At 41.1% G+C, this 18,922-nt stretch overlaps 1 protein-coding gene across 5 annotated transcripts in view; it reads left to right on the top strand.

Moving 5' to 3' along the window:
* The window catches only part of APBB1IP (amyloid beta precursor protein binding family B member 1 interacting protein), a 70,256-nt gene that overhangs the window by 44,371 nt on the left and 6,963 nt on the right, over positions 1–18,922 (top strand). For all 5 annotated transcript variants that reach the window (XM_054816991.1, XM_054816994.1, XM_054816989.1 and 2 more), the window contains exons 10-12: positions 2,859–2,969; positions 16,288–16,386; positions 17,364–17,481. In XM_054816991.1, the coding sequence (XP_054672966.1) occupies positions 2,859–2,969; positions 16,288–16,386; positions 17,364–17,481 (328 nt within the window). The remainder of the gene's footprint in view (positions 1–2,858; positions 2,970–16,287; positions 16,387–17,363; positions 17,482–18,922) is intronic.

Genomic DNA, 18,922 nt, shown 5'->3' on the forward strand with positions numbered 1-18,922 from the left:
CAAAGGGGTCCTGGACATGTTGCACCTAAGGGTGGCTGGCTTCTCATTTCCACAGTGATGAGGTAGAATGGTGGCTTCTGGAACTGGGGGTAGTTTTATTTTTTTTGTATTATGAAAACCACTTCTGTTACCACTTACAGCTCTGCTAATACTTCATATTTGAAAATTCTGGTGCTGCTGATGGAGGTTTACTGTTGTGATTTGTGCTGTGAAACTTAACTGTTCTGCTATTCCCTGACTAAATTACAAAGAAAAAAAAAATTGATAGCTCGTAAAGGAATGCCGTGCTGCTGCTCCAGTGACCTATGTTTATAACCAAATCTCAGTGAAACACAGACCTAGATTACCTTGCTGCTTTCACAGCAATTTATTTTGACTTTACCTGACCCTCAGATAATGGCTTTCAGTCCTCAAATCATGTTGCATGCACACATCATCCTATCAATTAGGAACTAGAATGCTATATGGAAGGCACTTAAGGTGGAAAGAGTGTAAGAAGAGTCAAATGAAAAGTCCATCTTGGCCATTTCCTTGTAGCCTGCCTCCAGCAATGGCCAGTAGCACAGTGCCAAAGCAGGGCAAGCATATACTGATAGTTATCCAGCCTTTTTTCATCATCCAGTGATACATGTTTCGGTGACTTTCCATCATAGTGCAAATGAGGAAAGTGCTTTCTTTTTTCAGGTGAAAGACTGCAAACATAGGCTCAGGATGGAGCCACACAGTCACCTTGTAACAGCTGTTTCGGTTTTAACACTTTATTGCCTGTTAGTCCTTACAGCCTGTATACCACCCTGCCTATAACTGAGCCATTTTAAGGAACTGTGTGAGTGCTTCAAACTCACTATATCACCAACTTAGGCATTCACAGGGATTGAGGACCATGGATCTAATTGTTTAGGAGATAGTCACAGCTCTTTAAAATAGTACCACAATCAACTGTTTGCTCCTGTTTCTCTAACAGCCTTCAGCAAAAGGATGAATATGTCTGTTCCTCAGCCATTCCAGAGAAAGTCAAGTCTCTTGGCTCAAATCTGTGTTTAAGGGTGATTTAAATTAGTTACTGGATTCTGTATTGGAACAGCTGAGGCTCAGGTATACAGGTCTTTTGTGGAGACAGTAATCTCTGGTAGATGAGCAGGGTGCAGTGAGGGTGCTAAACATCTTAAAGCACTGCAGCAGAATTCAGTAGAGCTCTTCAGTCAAAGCCCTTAAATTATGAGAGTTCATCCCACGTCAGGGTTGATATGAAGAGTGCACATGCACCTTGCAGTCATTCAGTGGTGGTTAGAGTGATCTTTCATTGAGGTACAGAAGCAAACAGTTGGTGGACAATACTGTCTTCATCTGCTGCAGCTGTTTTGAAATTCATCATGTAGTCATGCTATCACTTGTTATAAAAAAGCAAAGAAGTCTGGCATACCTTTGGCCTTTTACAGTGTTGACTGTAAAATACATTGCAAACATGAAAATACAGGGGCATGTTCAGATAATTTTACTCACGTGCCTTTGGTGTTTTTTGATGTTTGGGGGTTTTTTTGTTAACAAACCAGGCAGCAGGCAGCACTGCTTTCTTAATTTCTGTCTTCTGCATTACTCTACTTATATCCCACTCAAGAACATGCTGTTAATGGACAGGGTCCCAAAACAACAGGATCAGAATTGCAGATACAATTATAAAATTTGTTTCTGTTAAATACGTTGCTTTGTCATGTCAACATTGCAGAAATACTAGCAATAAGTGCCGTTGTCCCTTGCATAAATAGAAGAAAATAACAATTGCATTCATGTTGGCTTTAATTGCCATTACCTGATTCATAAAGAAAATTAACAACTAATTATACTGCATGGATTTGAGCACGTTTAGGAGCTTACAGTGTTGGAAAATCCTAGGTCCACAGAGTCAATGACAAAATCCCTGACATTGGCTTCAGGGGAGACATGGGAGAGGGAGAAGCCCTGTCTACATGCAGTATGGACTGTTTCCTCCCCCCCACAAATCTTACTTGCAAACTCAATTTGCAAATAAACGCAACTCAAGGGCATATTGTAGTGAAAGTATCAGTAAGAATGAGAACAGCATAGAAGAACCATCATATGTGGAAATATATTCTTAGGAGTAGAGAGGGTTTGTGGTTTGTTACTTTCTTTTTTTTCCACAATTTCCTGATTTCTCTGTTTAGCCAACAGCGACCATACGACATGGCCAATTTTTGCATTTCCACTCAAAGGATTGCAAAAGTTATGCTTTGTATGCAGAATTCTGCACTGAGAAGGGTGCCAGCAACAGAAACCTTGTTACTTTAGCAACATATTGTGAACAAGCAAATATTATGATAAACAGAAAAGGAAGGATGCCAGGAAATGTGAGAAAATTCAAAGCAAAACAGATGAAATGTGTGCTTATTTCCTGATGTGAGTTTGTTTGTTACATATACCAAAGAAAATCAAGCTCCCAAAGCAATTTAGAACTCCAAGCCTTCTTTCTCCTCTTAGAATTGTAAGGGTGCGGTTGCAAGACCTGTATCTATTTTACTAAAATTATTTCTTACTATGGTGTTCTATTTGATCTCAGCCATAAGCCATAATTGTCACATAAAGCAATAAAGCACAGCAAAACCAGAACAACAGCAAAATATTGCACTGTGTTACCCATTATTACTAACATGTACTGACTGTCTTCCAATTGTTAGTTTAAGAATGTACACACTCAAAATTCATCTTTCTTCAGTCAACTTCATAACAGTTAAAAAAATAAAAAGCATTGGCATTCATGCACTTAAAAAAAGTCCTATTAATGAGTTTTGCATCAAAATTCAGTTTGTTTTAACAATGATGTGCTTGGTTTTCATTTGTAGACATCACGGGATCTGGCATGCTTCATTCAGTTTGAGAATATGAACGTTTATTACGGTTCTCAACACAAAGTGAAATATAAGGCACCTACAGATCACTGCTTTGTCTTAAAGGTAATGTACAAGAAAAATAAATTCTGCAAATATCATACACAGTTTCTTTTTATGTGTAAACATGTTTAAGTTTGAAGCTCCAGGGACCCTGATGAGATAGAATACCTCCTTAAAATCATGTCTGTTTTCTTCTTCGCTTCATTGTTGATCAGCAACGTACCTTTAGAACCTTAAAATTAAGGGCTGATAGTCCTATGATATATGTCCACACTACATCTATAAAGTTGTCTTCAAAACAAGGCTGAATATGTTTCCAGTGACTGACTGTTGAGGTGACTGGACACATCTGGACAAATGGCACACAAGGCAGATGTATGATGAGAAGACTGGCAGTCCCTAATGTTGAATTTATGAGCACTATGGACTATATACTAAAAAGTACATCTACTTTTTATTTACAGTATAGTCATACCTGTTGAGTGGTTTGTTGAACTGAGATGCACAATCTTGCAGGAATAGACATCTCAGATGGCGTATTTTATTGCACAACTATTTGTGGCAGGACAGCAAAAGACATTGTTCATGAACTCATGAAAATCAGTGCTTGCTGTTGAAGTAACTATCTCATTGCTGCCTCTCCATGTAATAGCACTGCAACTAGGTTGGGAATTCTGCATTCCTCTCAAGAAAAGAAAAGCAGCCCATGTTTTTCACATAGTTCAGATAACAGAAATGAAGCTTTGAGGTTGCAGTAATTAGGCCTTGCTTGCTATCTGTCATTAATAAGGATTTTAGAATACAGTGGGATTCCTGTGTACAAGACAGAAGATAATCTTGTTGCTGCTTCTTTATTTAAAGGCCTGCAGTGCAAACAAGAGATTAGAAAAAACAGTACTGTGCCATCTCAGAAAAAAAGTACAGGAACATTCACATCAGAGGTCACTTATAATACCACATTTCTGGCTGTAGCTGCAGCTTACAGCGCTTTTTTTGTTCAGTTTCAAAATGTCTGCTAGCCTAACTTACACATGGCCAAGCAGAAGTGGTTTATAGACCCAGACTTATTTTCTGAAGCAGATGTATCTAACACAGATGAGCAGTTTTAATACTACAGTTCTCCACAAAATGCTCTGCAAAAACCACTTTATCCTTTTTTATAAAACTTCTGAAGTTAACAGGTAAGCATTATTTCTGAAAAATACAACTTGTAATAAAAAAAAGGCAAAGGGGAGCTAATTTAAAGAAAAAAGGGGAAATTGATTTTTCTAAACCAATGACTGGTCAAAGAACTATCTGACTAATTTAGTAACAGTTATTCATGTTCTGTTTAGATGAAAGTAAAAGCACGATTTTTAAAGTGTATGAGGCCATATGCTTAACTGTTCACAATGATTAGGAAAACTTTCTGGACTTACTAACATATTTTGTGAAAAGAGGTATGTTATAAATAAGAACTTACACAAAAACCAGTCACAACTTGGCTAAAATACTTGCTTTATTGGATGTGTGATGTTAGCACTGTACCCTCAATGTGAAATGTGAAGAACAAGATCGGAAGCTCACTAGGGAAAGCTTCACGTGTAATGCGCTTATAAACATATGAAACTTTCTTAGCAAAACTGTTTGCTCTGATGCTTCTAAAATGTGTTTGTGGTATACTAGAATAAACATCATATTGATAAGATCATTATATCCAAGCAACACTACTTAGTGATGAATAGATCATGTTACAGTGATTGTTCTTCATTTTAATTCCCACAAATGAGCATTTGGTAGATTCCTTACTGGCTCAGTTTCGGAATTGGCTTCTTTGAACAGCTGTCTCTTGCAGTGGCTGGAGTCGGTCAGGAAGTATGGGCAAGTATTGATATCTTCAAATCTTCTGTTGTTTCAAAAGTGGAAGCCACCCACTTAGGGTGGCTTTCTGAGCATGATGCAATGGAGAATTTAATATTTGTTACAATTTCCGTGCATTAATTTGAATTCTGTGTATACCTTTTTGAAGGCATGCGGCTGAAATGAGTTCTGTCATATCCTTCTTTTACCTTTGGAGGTTGGAGCTGCAGATGTAATCTTGAGATTTGTGGGCTGAGGGAAAGAACAAAATTAAACGTTGGTGTCTCTGATTGGGTGCTTGGTGACACAAAAGTGTGTGGACAGGAACACAGAGCGATTTATTACACTTAGTCATATTTTGTTCCTGTCTGTTTTAATATGGAAGTCTCCCAGAAGAAAGTATCTCTCTTGCTGGGAGACACTTGTCCTGAGATGTCGAAGGAAAACAAACCATCATCCTTGAGATATTTCTCATCCTGCAATATTTAGAGAATAGAGTCCTCAAGATGAAATGACAGTGCTTTTGCAGACAGGTGCAGTGAGCAAAAGGCAATAGATTTAGCAGGTAAACATTTGTCTTTATTATACTGGCAACCTAGTAATTTTGAAGGAATTTGGATACCCAGCTCGGTCCAAGCCAGATGGAAATTTCTCCACAGCCAGGGCTGCACTGCTGTGTCTTCACAGCTCTTCCATTCCCCTGTGTGTGCCTTGGGACAGTGTACACTGCAGAGGTTCTCTTCCAGTTACTTGTTTGTGTTGGCTGCAGGAGAAGATTATCTATCTTTAAAGCAAATGGGGGAAAGTAAGTGGAAGAGTAGCAGCCATACGTAGCCCGTACTAGCCGTTTACTGAGGATGGCTGTAAATCAAAGGAGATTTTCACATTTTGGAAAATAGGTTAGTCTGCAGCCCTTATTAGCTCCAGCAAGCTGTAATGCCACTTGGAAAGTTTTTGAATAATACATACCAGTACATTTTTTTAAACAATTGTTGCCTTCTGAGGATCTCCTTAGGAAGTGTTGTGTCAAAACAGTGAGCAGTCATCAGCCAAGTTACTTGCTCTGCTGTGTTTCAAACTTAACAAAAGAAACTGCCTAACTCAGAGGCAAGAGACCACCTTATACTTTATAGTGCAGGAGAAATGCAAGGACTTAGCAGCTTCAGCAGTATCTTGCTTCTGTGCTAGGTGGGAAATTCTGCTGAATTCAAAACCAGGCATAATTTCCCAGCTTTGAGCATTGAGTTGAAAAAATACCATATTTATTTCTGTCTGGTTAAGCTAATTGGCATCCTTACTTCAGGAACAGGGGAAATGCCCTTTGTTCATTCAAATGGCCAGTGAGGTGGGCTGATTTGGAGTTGAATATGGCCACATGCTCGAAGGAAGCTGTGCTGGTTTTGGCTGGGGTAGAGTTAATTTTTTTCATAGTAGCTAGTATGGGGCTATGTTTTGGATTTGTGCTGGAAACAGTGTTGATAATATAGAGATGTTTTAGTTACTGCTGAGCAGTGCTTACACAGAGGCCTTTTCTGCTTCTCACCCCACCCCAGCAGCAAGTAGGCTGGGGTTGCACAAGAAGTTGGGAGGGGACACAGCCAGGACAGCTGACCCCAACTGACCAAAGAGATATGCCATACCATATGACATCATGCTCAGCATATAAGGGGCTGGGGGAAGAAGAAGGAAGGGGGGGATGTTCAGAGTGATGTTTGTCTTCCCAAGTAACCGTTATGCGTGATGGAGCCCTGCTTTCCTGGAGATGGCTGAACAGCTGCCTGCCGATGGGAAGTGGTGAATGAATTCCTGGTTTTGCTTTGCTCGTGCCCTTCTTTTCGTCCAGTCCCCTTTGAATGATGAGCCTTCTAAACAAATAACTAGGCTAAAACCAGTAACATTTGTACCTGTCTTCAGAGGTCCTGTCTCATGTTAGCAGGGAGAAAAGATAAAACATTTCTTTTGGCCTCCCTCCAACCGTGGTCATCTTTATGGTGTGTCTTTATGGAGGGAAGAGCCCTGAAGAGATATAAGAACGAGCAGAGCATTCCTGCCATTTTGGCATCTATGTGCCAGGCATCACCAAGAACTTACGGGAAAGAGGAACCCTATAACTAATGCTAATCATAAGACTGGTGACTTGGTTTTAGCTAGAACAATGAGATTACTCAGGTTGTCTGACACGGCCCTGAACTATATGGGCTTTTACCTCAAAGTCTTAATGACATTTCTTTGATTGTTGCTTCACCTCGATCTCTCTCAATGGGATGCAGGCTTTTTCTCCAGTTTCTTCTCTTAGACTACAGGCAAGCGAGGGGCTCACAGAGACAGTGAGCCTTTGGTCGTAGTGCCTGTCCCAGCTAACATGCATCCAGTCACTGGGAGCTGGAAGCTTCCTCTGTCTTGTTTCTTTTTTAATCTAGCCATTTAATTTCAACTTCAGTGGTCATACCTGGGTTGCTTAGCTGATGCTGGCTTGGGTACTGGTGTTAGTGTAGCAACACGAAGATCATGCACACCATGGGCAGGTTGCTTTGGTACTTTGCCAGAAGCTGGGGTAGGTTTTTGCAGCCTGTAGTGTTGGAGCTGCACTTAGACTAGCTATTTTAAATTCGCTCAAATATAAATGTTCTTGCCTGCAGGTCCATCCTGTAGGACGTTCCTCTTACAGCTGGAGAAGCATGATGTGTTGTGAGTGCTCCTTGCCTACCATTTCTTTCCATTACATCAGCACCCCGTTGTATATACTGTAGCTCCGAACAAAAATGGCTTTTTTTGCTTATTTGTTAACCATCAAGACACTGAGGAGATAATGGGGAAAAGGGTGGTGTGCCAGAAGCAATTCAAAAGCACATCACAGTGTTTACCAGCAAAAGAGAGTGCACTTTGCTGAGCTTATTCAGGAGTTTCCTTTCAAGATGATTCAGGAGACAACTGCAGTAACTGAACAAAGCAGCTGCTTCCTCATATCAGCTCCTCTGGGGCAGCAGAAAGCCCAGCTGGGACCAACTGAAAAGAGCACAGCTGCCTGGTTGGTGTCAGACAGCAGGGTCACCTTTAACAGTCCCTGTGCAGCAAACCAAGACTGATGTGGCTGGGTCCTGAGGATGAGCATGCAGCCTGGCACAGAGGCTGCAATGGAGCTGGTTTTCTGGAATCCTTAGGCTTTGGGGCAACTATAAAACTTGAACTGTTTTATTTCCCAGTAGCTACTTGGTCTGAGCTGAGCTATAACCTTCTTAAATTGAATTGTTCTATACCACTTCTAAACAAACCTTTTTCCCTCAGAGGAAATCCCAGATTTAAAAAACAGAAAACCAACACAAAGAACCCTCAACATATTGAAAATAGAGCCTCTGAATAGAATGAATACTTTTGGGGCATCTGCTCCTGTAAACATGCAGATCTTTCCTATTTTCTACTCAGCCTAAAGGTAATGCTTACAAAAATGTAAATATCCCACAAAGTGAGTCTTTTCTTAATAGAGATCTCCATATGCAAAAAAAAGGAAAGGAAAGGGCAGCCAGGTGTGAAAGAAGACCCTCACTCACACCTGCATCTGTCGAGGTCAGATCTGTCGCTCTGTTCCAGGCAGAGGCGGCAGGAGAGGGTAGCAGCACGGCTGTCCCCGCCACCCTGCGGAGAGTGCTGGCCACTCCTGGGAGAGAAACGGTGAGGGAACAAAAATATCTCTTCTTCACAGAAAAAGTAATTTCACACCCAGCAAGTGTGCAAGTTGGAGTAATTTGGTTCTTCACAGTCACTTTTGCATTTACAAATGCAAATTTTTATGCATCAATTCCCTGTAGATCTTCTTTCGCCATCTACTATGTTACATGGGAGATGCTGTGGAAATGGATGAGACTTTTTGTGACTTATTTCGTATTCTGAAGCTGAAAGCCCTCAAAACCAAGAGATTCCACAATGAAGGGATCTGTTCATCATGTTGCCAACACCATCCGTTGCACTGAGCAGAAATTGTGGATGTAATGTTTATTTTGTGCATTAAGAGTGTCTTTGTGTGTGTATGCATGTGTGCACGCGCATGCAAGTCCAAGAGCTGGTTTTGTCACACCATGTTGAAAAACCTTTCAAAGCAGACAAATAGCAAGGTAATCTATATGCAAATTTGCTGGTTTAGTCAGTCTGATGTGCCTGTGACAAAGAGTGGATTTAATTATAGTTTATTGGTGCTGGTTGTGCTTGAGTAATCTGGAGGTAATGGTGCATAATGCTGAATTAATCTAGGATGAAAAAAATTGGTTTCCTGGGGATATACTGAGACAAAGGCAAATCATCCTCTGTTTCCACAGCTGGGTACATTTTCCTGTGCAGTCTAAACAGCAAAGTTTCCCTGGTGTAATTTGGAAACTATGATTTTTTTTAAAAAAAATCTAATGATCCAAAGAATTTTGGAAGTAAATTTTCAAGAAGAATAGCTTCTGTTTGCAATTGTGGCGTCATTCTAGCAGGTAATTTGGTAGTCACTCCACTCCTGATTCCCTCCTCCCTCACACCCAGTATGCTCCGTCGCAGACTGAGTCATGTACATAATGCATTCAACACAATGACAGTTAAGAAGGTAGAAAGTGAGAATTAGCAGTGTTTGAGATAGGAAAAAGATGTAGAACAAATGGCTAGTGCAGGAAACGAGGATGGAAACCGGGAGATTTTCTGTTTCTTTATGTGAAAGATTTGAAAATTGTTGTGTTAGCATGGATGCTTCATATAAATATTTCAGAGTAAAATTCATTGCTAGATAAACTGAAAAGCAAAAGCAGAAACTCTTTATTACAGAACACTTTCAGATATGTGGGTTTACAGTCATAGTACATGCACACAGTTTTGCCAGATTAATGTATAAACAATGGGGAGAATAAGGACAGAGAATAGATGGTGAGAAATGGGATATAATAGCTTTAGAAAATAATATTTGCTGCATAAAGCAGTCCTCTTTGGTTACAATGGCTATTACATATATTTTGAATGACCTAAAAATTTTGCTTCAGTCACTAGAGAAGTGTAGGTCAAAAGAATAATTTCCTTATTATAAGAAAGTTACTGTTTTATCTGTATGGTTCACACATGTCTTCAAAAGATCAGTTAAGCCTGGTCATCTTAATGCAGGGAGTGCATAGCATCAGAATTTTACCATTTTTAATAGTAGATGGCAAATTTTAATCACTTCAGTGTAATTTTTAAAAAGGTGCTGAGTATTAATTCTACTTGCAGTCATGGGAGCCAGAAGAGTCTCAGCTTTCTGAGAATCTAACTCAACATAGCACAAGTTCATCAGTAGAAGATAAGGTATCCAATAAAATTGACCATTTTGTGAAAATTTGGCCTAAAGCCAAAGGTTTTGATCCAAAGTTAGTCACTCTTTATGCTTCTGGCTGTTGTTTCTGCCTCAGAGACTAAGCAATGATCCATATATTTTGGGGCAAGGAATCCAATGAGATGCCTGAATAACTTCGGTTTAGTTTTTGTCTTCAGTGTTGGAAGAAGGCAAAGCAAAAGAACATTTTATTGGGATAATCTCTAATTTCATGCACACATGGCCTTTAGTCATTTGTTTTGGCACAAACCATAGAAACCACATAGTTTGGTTCCCATTTCTTCAGGTTTTCTATCTTTTTTCCCTTAGGCAAAGAGTTGACTTTATATCTGAAAATGTAATCTGCACACAAATATTTTTTTAAACCTCTCCAGAAAATAAGCTCTTTATATTCAAGTGCTTCTGCTTTCTTTATCTCTAGACAGTTGATACTTGTAGAGGAGACAGTGGGTCAGAGGGAGAACACTAGATTCTGTTATAAACCTTTTCACTGCTTTTCTGGGTGGAACACGGCACATCCTTTTGCAGCCTGATGTTTGAGGTACTCAGGCTTAATAAGTAACTGGACTGGTGTCCAACACTTCCAAAAATCAGGCCCAATGATATGACTAATTCATCATTATTAAGAGTTTTGGCATCGACAGGAAAAAGTTCACTGTAGTCAAATTATGTTGCATCTTAATACACTGTGTTATTTTAAAGCACTATTCAGTTTTTTTCTGTGAGAAAAATTCTGGGGTCCCTTTCTACTTGCACATTACCACTTTTCATTCAAAGTATGACTTCTGGGGTGGTTGCTTTTTAAACAGTTGTCTTTCATAATTCATTGTGGTGCTGCATGTTTCAGAGGCAAAGGTGATACACCTTTCCAGAGGTGTGTTCACTTTGCTGCCAGATGATTTTAATGACCTTTTCAGGACATGGTATGCACCATGTAACAAAATTATTTATCTGTCTCTATGTGTGAGACATGTAAGCTGTGGCATATTGAGGTTAGTGTTACTTTGCCTGAAAATACGGTATTTCTCACAACTGTCATTATTGATATTGTTATGACATCTGTTAGTCTCACAGAGAGGTTATTACGGGGACTATGAATCTTGTTTAGCAAAAACAGACTTGGCATAGTCCTTAGGTCTCTGTGCTGTACTAAACAACTACCCTGAGACGCAGGAGCTGTGAAAGGAGGAAATGGGTTCACATGGATCCTCACACCATGTCATCATTGCCAGGGACTTTCAGCTGTCCAATTCTTCTCTGAATTGATTATCCTGAGTCAGCATTTTTATGTACTATCTAATAGATTTTGCATGTGACCTGAAGTTTTTAGTAGAGAGTTGAGCTTGTAAAGGTCAGCGTTGACAGCAGAGACTTCGGCCATTTGTACTGTCAAAGTAATTTCACTAAGGTACAGTTCTTCCCAAGTGAGCAAGCTGCTGGGGTGGGATGTGACAGTTCTTGGCTGAAACATTATACCTTCCTATCCAAAGTAGCATGCTTCATGCATCTAAAAACCACAGGAAGCCAAGTGCCTCCATCTAAGCCACTTTCTAATAATCTTTTACAGGTATAAACCTTCAGTATTAAGCTTGGTGCTGCTGGTGTTTTGTCCTGTGGTCTGGCCTTGCACACAGCTGCAGTAGGCAGCCTCTGCACTGGCAGCATGGAACAGTCCTTAGACCTGATCCAAAGCCCAAGAAAGGTAATGGGGATATTTCCAGTCAACCTCAGTCGGCTGTGGGTCCAGTACAAAGTTACATTTTATGTGACATTGGTGAAGTTACACATAAAAAGAAAGCCAGTGCTGCTGCTGCTGCTGCTTCTTGGAAAGTGAAAGACAATAGAGTTCTTAGCTGTTAGGAAGTGAAGATACAGACTGCCTGCACAGCTTTGAGGTGTTAACCTTCCTTATGAGAGCTGGGTATTCAGCAGCTTGCCAGTTTGAACCCTAACTGACAGAATATACTTGTGACTCTGCATTTAATCATGGCTGCTGATTGGAGTAATTTAATCAAGGAACTGATTGGGGTAATTTGGAATAGGCCCCACTGGTGAATGTCAGTAGTTAAGATGGATTGCCCAGTGGAGACAATAGGTGGTAAAAGATAGGGTAGAGGGTAAGCAGTAAATAACTCCCATGTTGTCTGGCACGGGACACTCTAGTCTTGTTCACTGCCAGTTCCCTCTCAACTTCTCATCATGGTGAAAACCCCACAGTCTCAAAATATTCATAGACAGGGTGAGCAGTGAGGTGAGGAAGCTTGCTGATGCTGCATTAGTCAGATCATTGAGGAAAGGGCAGACTGAAGAATTCTGGAAGGGCATTGTGAGGCTGAGGTTCTGGACAATAAAGTTGTAAATCATATACAGCTTGGGTATACACACAGTAATGTGCATAGGGACAAAACCGATCAGAACTTCACCTGTGAAATTACTAACTTTGAGCTGACCTATAGCATTCAGGAACAAGATGCTGATATGATGTATCACTTGATGAAAGCCTTGTTTACAAGTGCTCAGTAGTGGTCAGATATGTAAATCGAGCATTAGGAATGCTTAGGAAAGGCATAGAGGATAAACCAGCAAATGTCGCCATACCACGGCACAAGTCCATGGTTTCCCCTCACCTGTGCAATTCTGGTCCTCTCATCTCAAAGAGGATATAATAAGCTTGGGAAAGGATAAAGGAGGAGCAACAAGGATAAACAAAGGTAAGGAGCAACTCTGACTTGAAGAATTACCACAGAGGCTAGAAGCCTGTAGGCTGGAAGAGAGACAACTTGCTGGGAATATGATGCAGATCTCTAGGCTCAGGAGTGGCATGGAGAGGTATGGATAGGGGTTAGCCATTCAGTGTCTTTTCTGAAACAAGAACATTACACAAAGCTAGTAGCAGTCAGGTTCAGAGCAAAAGGAGGTGGTTCTTTATAGAGTGTGTAGCAGACCCGGGAAAATTGTTGCTAAAAGATGTTGTGGATGCCAGAACTCTCTCTGGGTTCAATAAAAAGCTGAAGAAGTACCTGGAGGAGAAATCCATTGAAGAACCTCAATATGGAGGAACCCCATCTGGCTCAGAAAATCCCCTGACCTGAATAGTTGCAGACAGGGAGAGTACAGAGAAGGAAGTATCATTTACGCTTGTCTTTTTCTTTCTCTTCCCTCAGTATTCATTTGTGGCCACTGTCAGAGTCCGGATACTGGGTTCAAGGACCTTTTAATCTGACACAGCCCAAGTGTTCTTGTGAAACTGGTATTTCTGTTGGGTGCCCCAGAGGAGAGGTCTGCAGCAGCCCCTCTGAACTCCCCAGCAGCAGATCCCTGTGGCAGGGGATCTGTCTACATACACCACCATTACCTAGCTTGCTCTATGCTGTCTTCCTCCTCTGCCTTGTTTATGCAGTGTGCACTTTCTTCCAGATGTTTGCATGAATTATCTGTTAAATTATAGAAGTCTTTTTTTTTTTCTTGTAATAAAAAAATGTTGCTAGGCATGATGTTTGAAAATGAGGGGAGATATGTAGACCATTGGACTTAGTTGTCATGAAAAAGGAGGAGAAAAAAAAATCCTTGCCTTTTTCATTTTTGAAAGCTTTGGGTGCCATCTGCTGGGTTCATAGGACCTTACGCGCGGGAGCAAAATTGCTAGTTGTTGGTTGAAAAGTGCTTGAAGATCTGAATTTACCCAGGGTTGCAGTGTCTGTTTGCACCTCCTGGTTCTTTTGGCTCTGTTGGTGATAGCATAACCTGGGTCTATGGGATGTACTCTACCACACAGGGAAGTGCCTGCTTACACTTCCCTTTTAAAGATACCAGTCAGACTGAATTCTGTAATGGTTGTCACTGTGTTTAGTCACATAATGGTGGAAGACAATAAGGATTGTGAGGCATTGTGTCCTGGCCAGGTATTGCAGTAGCGGAGCATACTCTGCTGCTCTGAGCAGCATTCAGGCTGTCTGAGGCTGCCGGAGATGGGGACGAGCAGACGCTGAGGAGCTGAAGAAGGCTGTTTGTCCAGAGGCCCTGGCTGCTACCTCTGTTTGATATGAGGCATAGGTGTACAACAGCAAGATACAGCCCTGTACATTGAACTGTGTGAAGGGATGGTATGTGAGTGTACCTGGTGGGTGAGGCAAGGTCCATGGGACGGGCATGGTGCCTGCTCTGCACCTGGTGACAGTGAGCTGGCATCTCTGGGCTTGCAATGTGAGATGTCTCTAGCTCTCACCTTGGGAGTGCCCAAGAGCAAGGTAATAGAATAAGGCAGCCACGGGCCCTTCCAGAGGGCTGAAGCGGAGTTTGCATATTCATCATCCAGGGGAGATAGCCAGCTATGTGTTTGCAGAAAAACGTTGAACAGGATGATCTGTGTGAGCAACTGAGTTCAAACGTGCAGGGAGCTGTAATGCAGTTAACCACAGAGCTGCCTTGGGACACATCTGTCACTGTGAGACCCCTCAAGAGTAATATCTCTTTGTTTTTTTGTTTCTCACAGCTGTCTCCCTGGTGTGTTCACTCTGCTCCGTAATTTGATGATACAGGGCTTTGGCAGCAATACTGGCTTGTACGGTCCTGTCCTCTCATCCATCCCTTGCTACTTGTTCTCTCCCCAAGCCACAGTGCCCCTTATCCCCATGCTGTATGTGAGGCCATGCTGTGTACTGCTGGGTTTAAAAAAAAATAAACCAAAATTACAGCGTGATGAAATGGGTTATATTTAACTCAGACCAGTTCCTTTTTTTTTTTGAATCACAGTATGGCCTCATAAACAGTTGGGTCAGCACAAGCAAGGGAAGCTTGGTGTCTGCAGTGCTAAGGGGGGAGCAGAGACACGTGGCTGAGGAGCAAGACATTCAGCTCTGCTTCGGAAGCCCTGGCTAACCCAGCTGTGGCCAGGGTTTGGCCTCCACGCCGGGGATGCCCCAGCCACCAGCAGGCATCTCTGAGGAGACATCTGGCGCCTGCATCAGCCCTGGGCTGGTGGGCTGCTCACAGTGCTCTGTGCTGCGAGGGATCCTGCTGAGTTCCCCAAGTCCAGTGCTGCTGTGCTTGGGGGGCTTAATGATATGTAAAAAACCAGGGTCCTTGCTGCTAGGTGGAGGTATGCTTTGAATTTTCAACTGCCCAGGCTGAAAAGAAAGTGGTTTGACAGTAGTGAATCCTTGGGGCATAGTCAGCTGCTCTTTTGTGCGTTCACAAGATTTCACTAACTGCGGACCTATAATTTATAAGAACATAAATAGAAATGAACACATAAATGAGGGATAGTGAAGCCTTTTCCTTTGGTTTCATTCTTGTCCTTGCGTATCAAGAGATGGTAGTATATTATTCCATCCAAGCTATTAAAGACTTACAGCCTTCTCTGCTGCAGCAGGGGAACCAAATTCCTACAGAGTCTTAGAGAGGATGTTCAGTCTCAGGCAAGTAAGCAGCCTGGCATTTTGGTGGTCTTTGAGTTGCAATGATATGTCACCACATACCACTATTGATCAGGAGGGGGAAGAGGTCCTAAATCGTATCCAAAAGAACAAAAAAGGCGTAAAAATTATAAAGGTTTCTGATATAAACAAATTAAAAAGATTACTTCTGATGGCGTTGCATTTTGAATGACCTTTATCTAGAATATATGGCAGTATTAGAAAACTGTTGGCAAACAACAGCAAGAGTAAAGCAGAATGAAAAAGTATAGGAAGAAAGCTAGAACTAGGCCCAAAGAAAGGCAGTCAGTTAGAAGGAAAAATCTGTTTCAGCTGACAGTTTATGCTTAAACAAATTTAACATACTCTTTGAAAACTAATTAAGTTCAGTGTTCAGTCTGGATACCTTACAGATGACAAACCACAATGAGAAACAGACTTCCTTCCAGTGTTTATACATTGAGTGTTGGACCTTGAACCATGGCATTTGTAGACTTCACTGAACTCTAGATCACTATTAGATTTCTGTAGCCCTTGAATTCATATTACAATGCATTAAAATTATTTCAAGCAAATGCTGCCAGTGGCAACTCATGTATAGTTCATAATCACCATATTTTTTATATTTTCTCATATTCTGTTTTTGCTGCTGCTTTTTTTTTTTCCAAATCATCTTCAAGTTAACATGGTGCCTATAGGCAGTGTTCTCACCAAGGTCACTGTGCAATGCCTTCACACTTTCGTATAGTGACTGGGTTTCTGTGTTTGTCTTACTTTATGCATCACTATCTTTCAGCACCCCCAGATTCAAAAGGAGTCACAATATATCAAGTACTTATGCTGCGATGATCAAGCAACCCTGCATCAGTGGGTAACAGGAATAAGAATTGCCAAGGTGAGATTAAAATTAAATTTAGTTAAGTATGTTTTCTGTAAAATCCTGTCTTCCTCAGGTTGCTGACTGTCATCACCTCAATTGGAAATACTGTGACAAGAATGGACATTCATGCTAATTTTACCATAGAAAGAGTAAGCAGAAGGGCATGACCAGGGTGAATTTGCTGTATGTTCCTGTACCCTAGTTATCAGTGTGTTTTTCTCATTAACATGAGGGTGAACTCTGTAGCTAAAAAACTCATGTACTTGTAAAACTCACTCCACAGTTACCTGGCACAATGATAGTATGGTATGGCTAAAGATGTGCAAGCTCTGATCAGTCCAGCTGTGACATTTTTCAGACAGTTCTGGCCAAATTGTCTGCCTCACCCTCTTCAAAGAGGTCTGGATTCACAGACCATTTTGGTTTGTGCAAAGTATTAAGGGAGATGGATTTATACATAGCCCAGTATACTGGCTGTACCTGGCTATACAGACCCGCTCCTGTTAGGTGTATATTCTTTTCTGCCAGTTCTGCAGGGTGACATCCAACAAAGGTGTGGGGTGAACATCAAATTATTTTGTGTCTTACACTGACAGAGCTCTTTGCTCTAGAGCCCAAGATTCAGTGTCTCAAGTATCCATTCTGAAGATGTAATACTTGGAAAGCATTGGAAAAAGATATTTATTGTGAACAGTTGGTTTTAAAGCCAAATTTCAAGATGTTTACAGATACTGAAACGAACATAAAATGTGAGAATGATATCAATAGGACTGTGTTTGGTCACAGGGAATCATGTTTTATTGTGCTATTACGGAGATGCTTTCCACCTGGCCCTGTACAGAACTAGGCACAGCACTTGTAGAAAGCTACTTTTTAACAACACTGGGTAGGAAGGAACAGGGTCAGAAAAGTTGTCCAAGAGCACAATGAATGCTTGGCCTATTTCAAGCTTAATACCATGCTTATTGTATTGTTTCGAATTTTTTTTTCAGTATGGCAAGACGCTATATGATAATTACAAATGTGCAGTGAAGAAAGCTGGCTTGTCCTCTCGGTGGGCAAATCAAGGGACGGTGGAACCAGCTGCCCCTGCCGGATCCTTACCAGCAGGTACCGATGCTGTCACAGCAGTTGAAATCACATTTATTGCCCTCTTCTGTCATCATCACATAGTGTTGCTCATAGTCTTTGTTCAGAAAACTATCCCATGGATTCAGCAAGGTACTATCTTGTTCTAGACAGCCCAGTGCAGCTCTGATTTATAACTAAGCTAGCAGCAGAGCTTTCACTTTAAAGTTAGAACTTGAAGAATACAAAGCGCACCAAAGGTCAGTTTAAATCTGCATAATTTAATAAGGTATTTTTCTGTTGGCATCTGAATACAAATCCTTTATCCTCCCTCTATGTTTTGTGGACTGATGGTCCATATCTTTTTCTGTTTGCCCATCTCTACACTGCCTGTATTGGAGCTTTTCTTCCAATGAGTAAAAGGGATGAGTAGGATATGCTGAGAATGATCATTTCAGAAAGAGATTATTGTAGGGTGAGCCACTTTCTTTCCTAGCCTTTCAGTCATTTGCATGATAACAGTGTGGGTGTTAGGAGAAGGACTCAGAGGAAGAAAGGATTGGGTTATTCTCTACTTTTCCAGTAGCTTCATCATACGATAGAACAGTGCACGATACTAGCTATAACTTGCATGGATGTTTTTAGTTTACATGCTTATGATACACTTTATTTATTAGGAAGGGTATGTTGGCCAAGTACTTGCTCTCATAAGACAGGCAAAGTCAAAATCAGTGTTGGCAGTTAATATTCTGACTTCTCATGTAGACAACTCAAAATCCTCTGAACACCTTCCCAAGGCTTTAGTTTGCCTTTTCTCAGTACGTGTGAGAAGAGGATGGTCTTTCTACTGTTCCTTGGAGTCTAATCATGGTATTAAATGCACATTTGGGGTAGGGAGACCCAGTAACGGACTATTTTGAAATCAGGGGATTTTTTGATGGTTGTGCATGGGGGTGCCTTAGTGAGGGTGGATGGGACAGTCATGGAGCATTTTGTGTTCTGATGTTGATGGCAGTGGGGAGGTGGCTGGCCAGTGGGGCTCCACGCTAGTTCTGCAATCCATACTGGAACTGGGCAGGATCAAGGCCTTATAAAATATATTTTACATCTGTATAACTTCAGCTCCTGACTAGAATCCAGGAACACTGCATGTGATCATAAAATATATTGTTAATCTTAGCTAATGGGTCCCATTAAATGGTTAAGTAGCCTGGAAAGATTTTAGTCATGTTGTCTCTATGGAAATATCTCTGAAGGATCATTAGCGTTCTAATTGAGGCAAGTCACTGTGATTTTTGCTGTCTTACAGTTATCATTCTGCCCTATATAAAACCTGGGGCCTGACTATAATGCTATAACCTGAACTGCCTAACTATGAGCAGTTGTTGGCTCATGGTTTGGAAATGGAACAAAGCACGTTTTCTTCTGTTCTGTTTTCAAATGGCTGTATAGCCATTTTTATGGTCTGATTTCAGTATAGGCT

This window comes from Grus americana, chromosome 2 (assembly GCF_028858705.1).
Source record: "Grus americana isolate bGruAme1 chromosome 2, bGruAme1.mat, whole genome shotgun sequence".
Classification (NCBI taxonomy): domain Eukaryota; kingdom Metazoa; phylum Chordata; class Aves; order Gruiformes; family Gruidae; genus Grus; species Grus americana.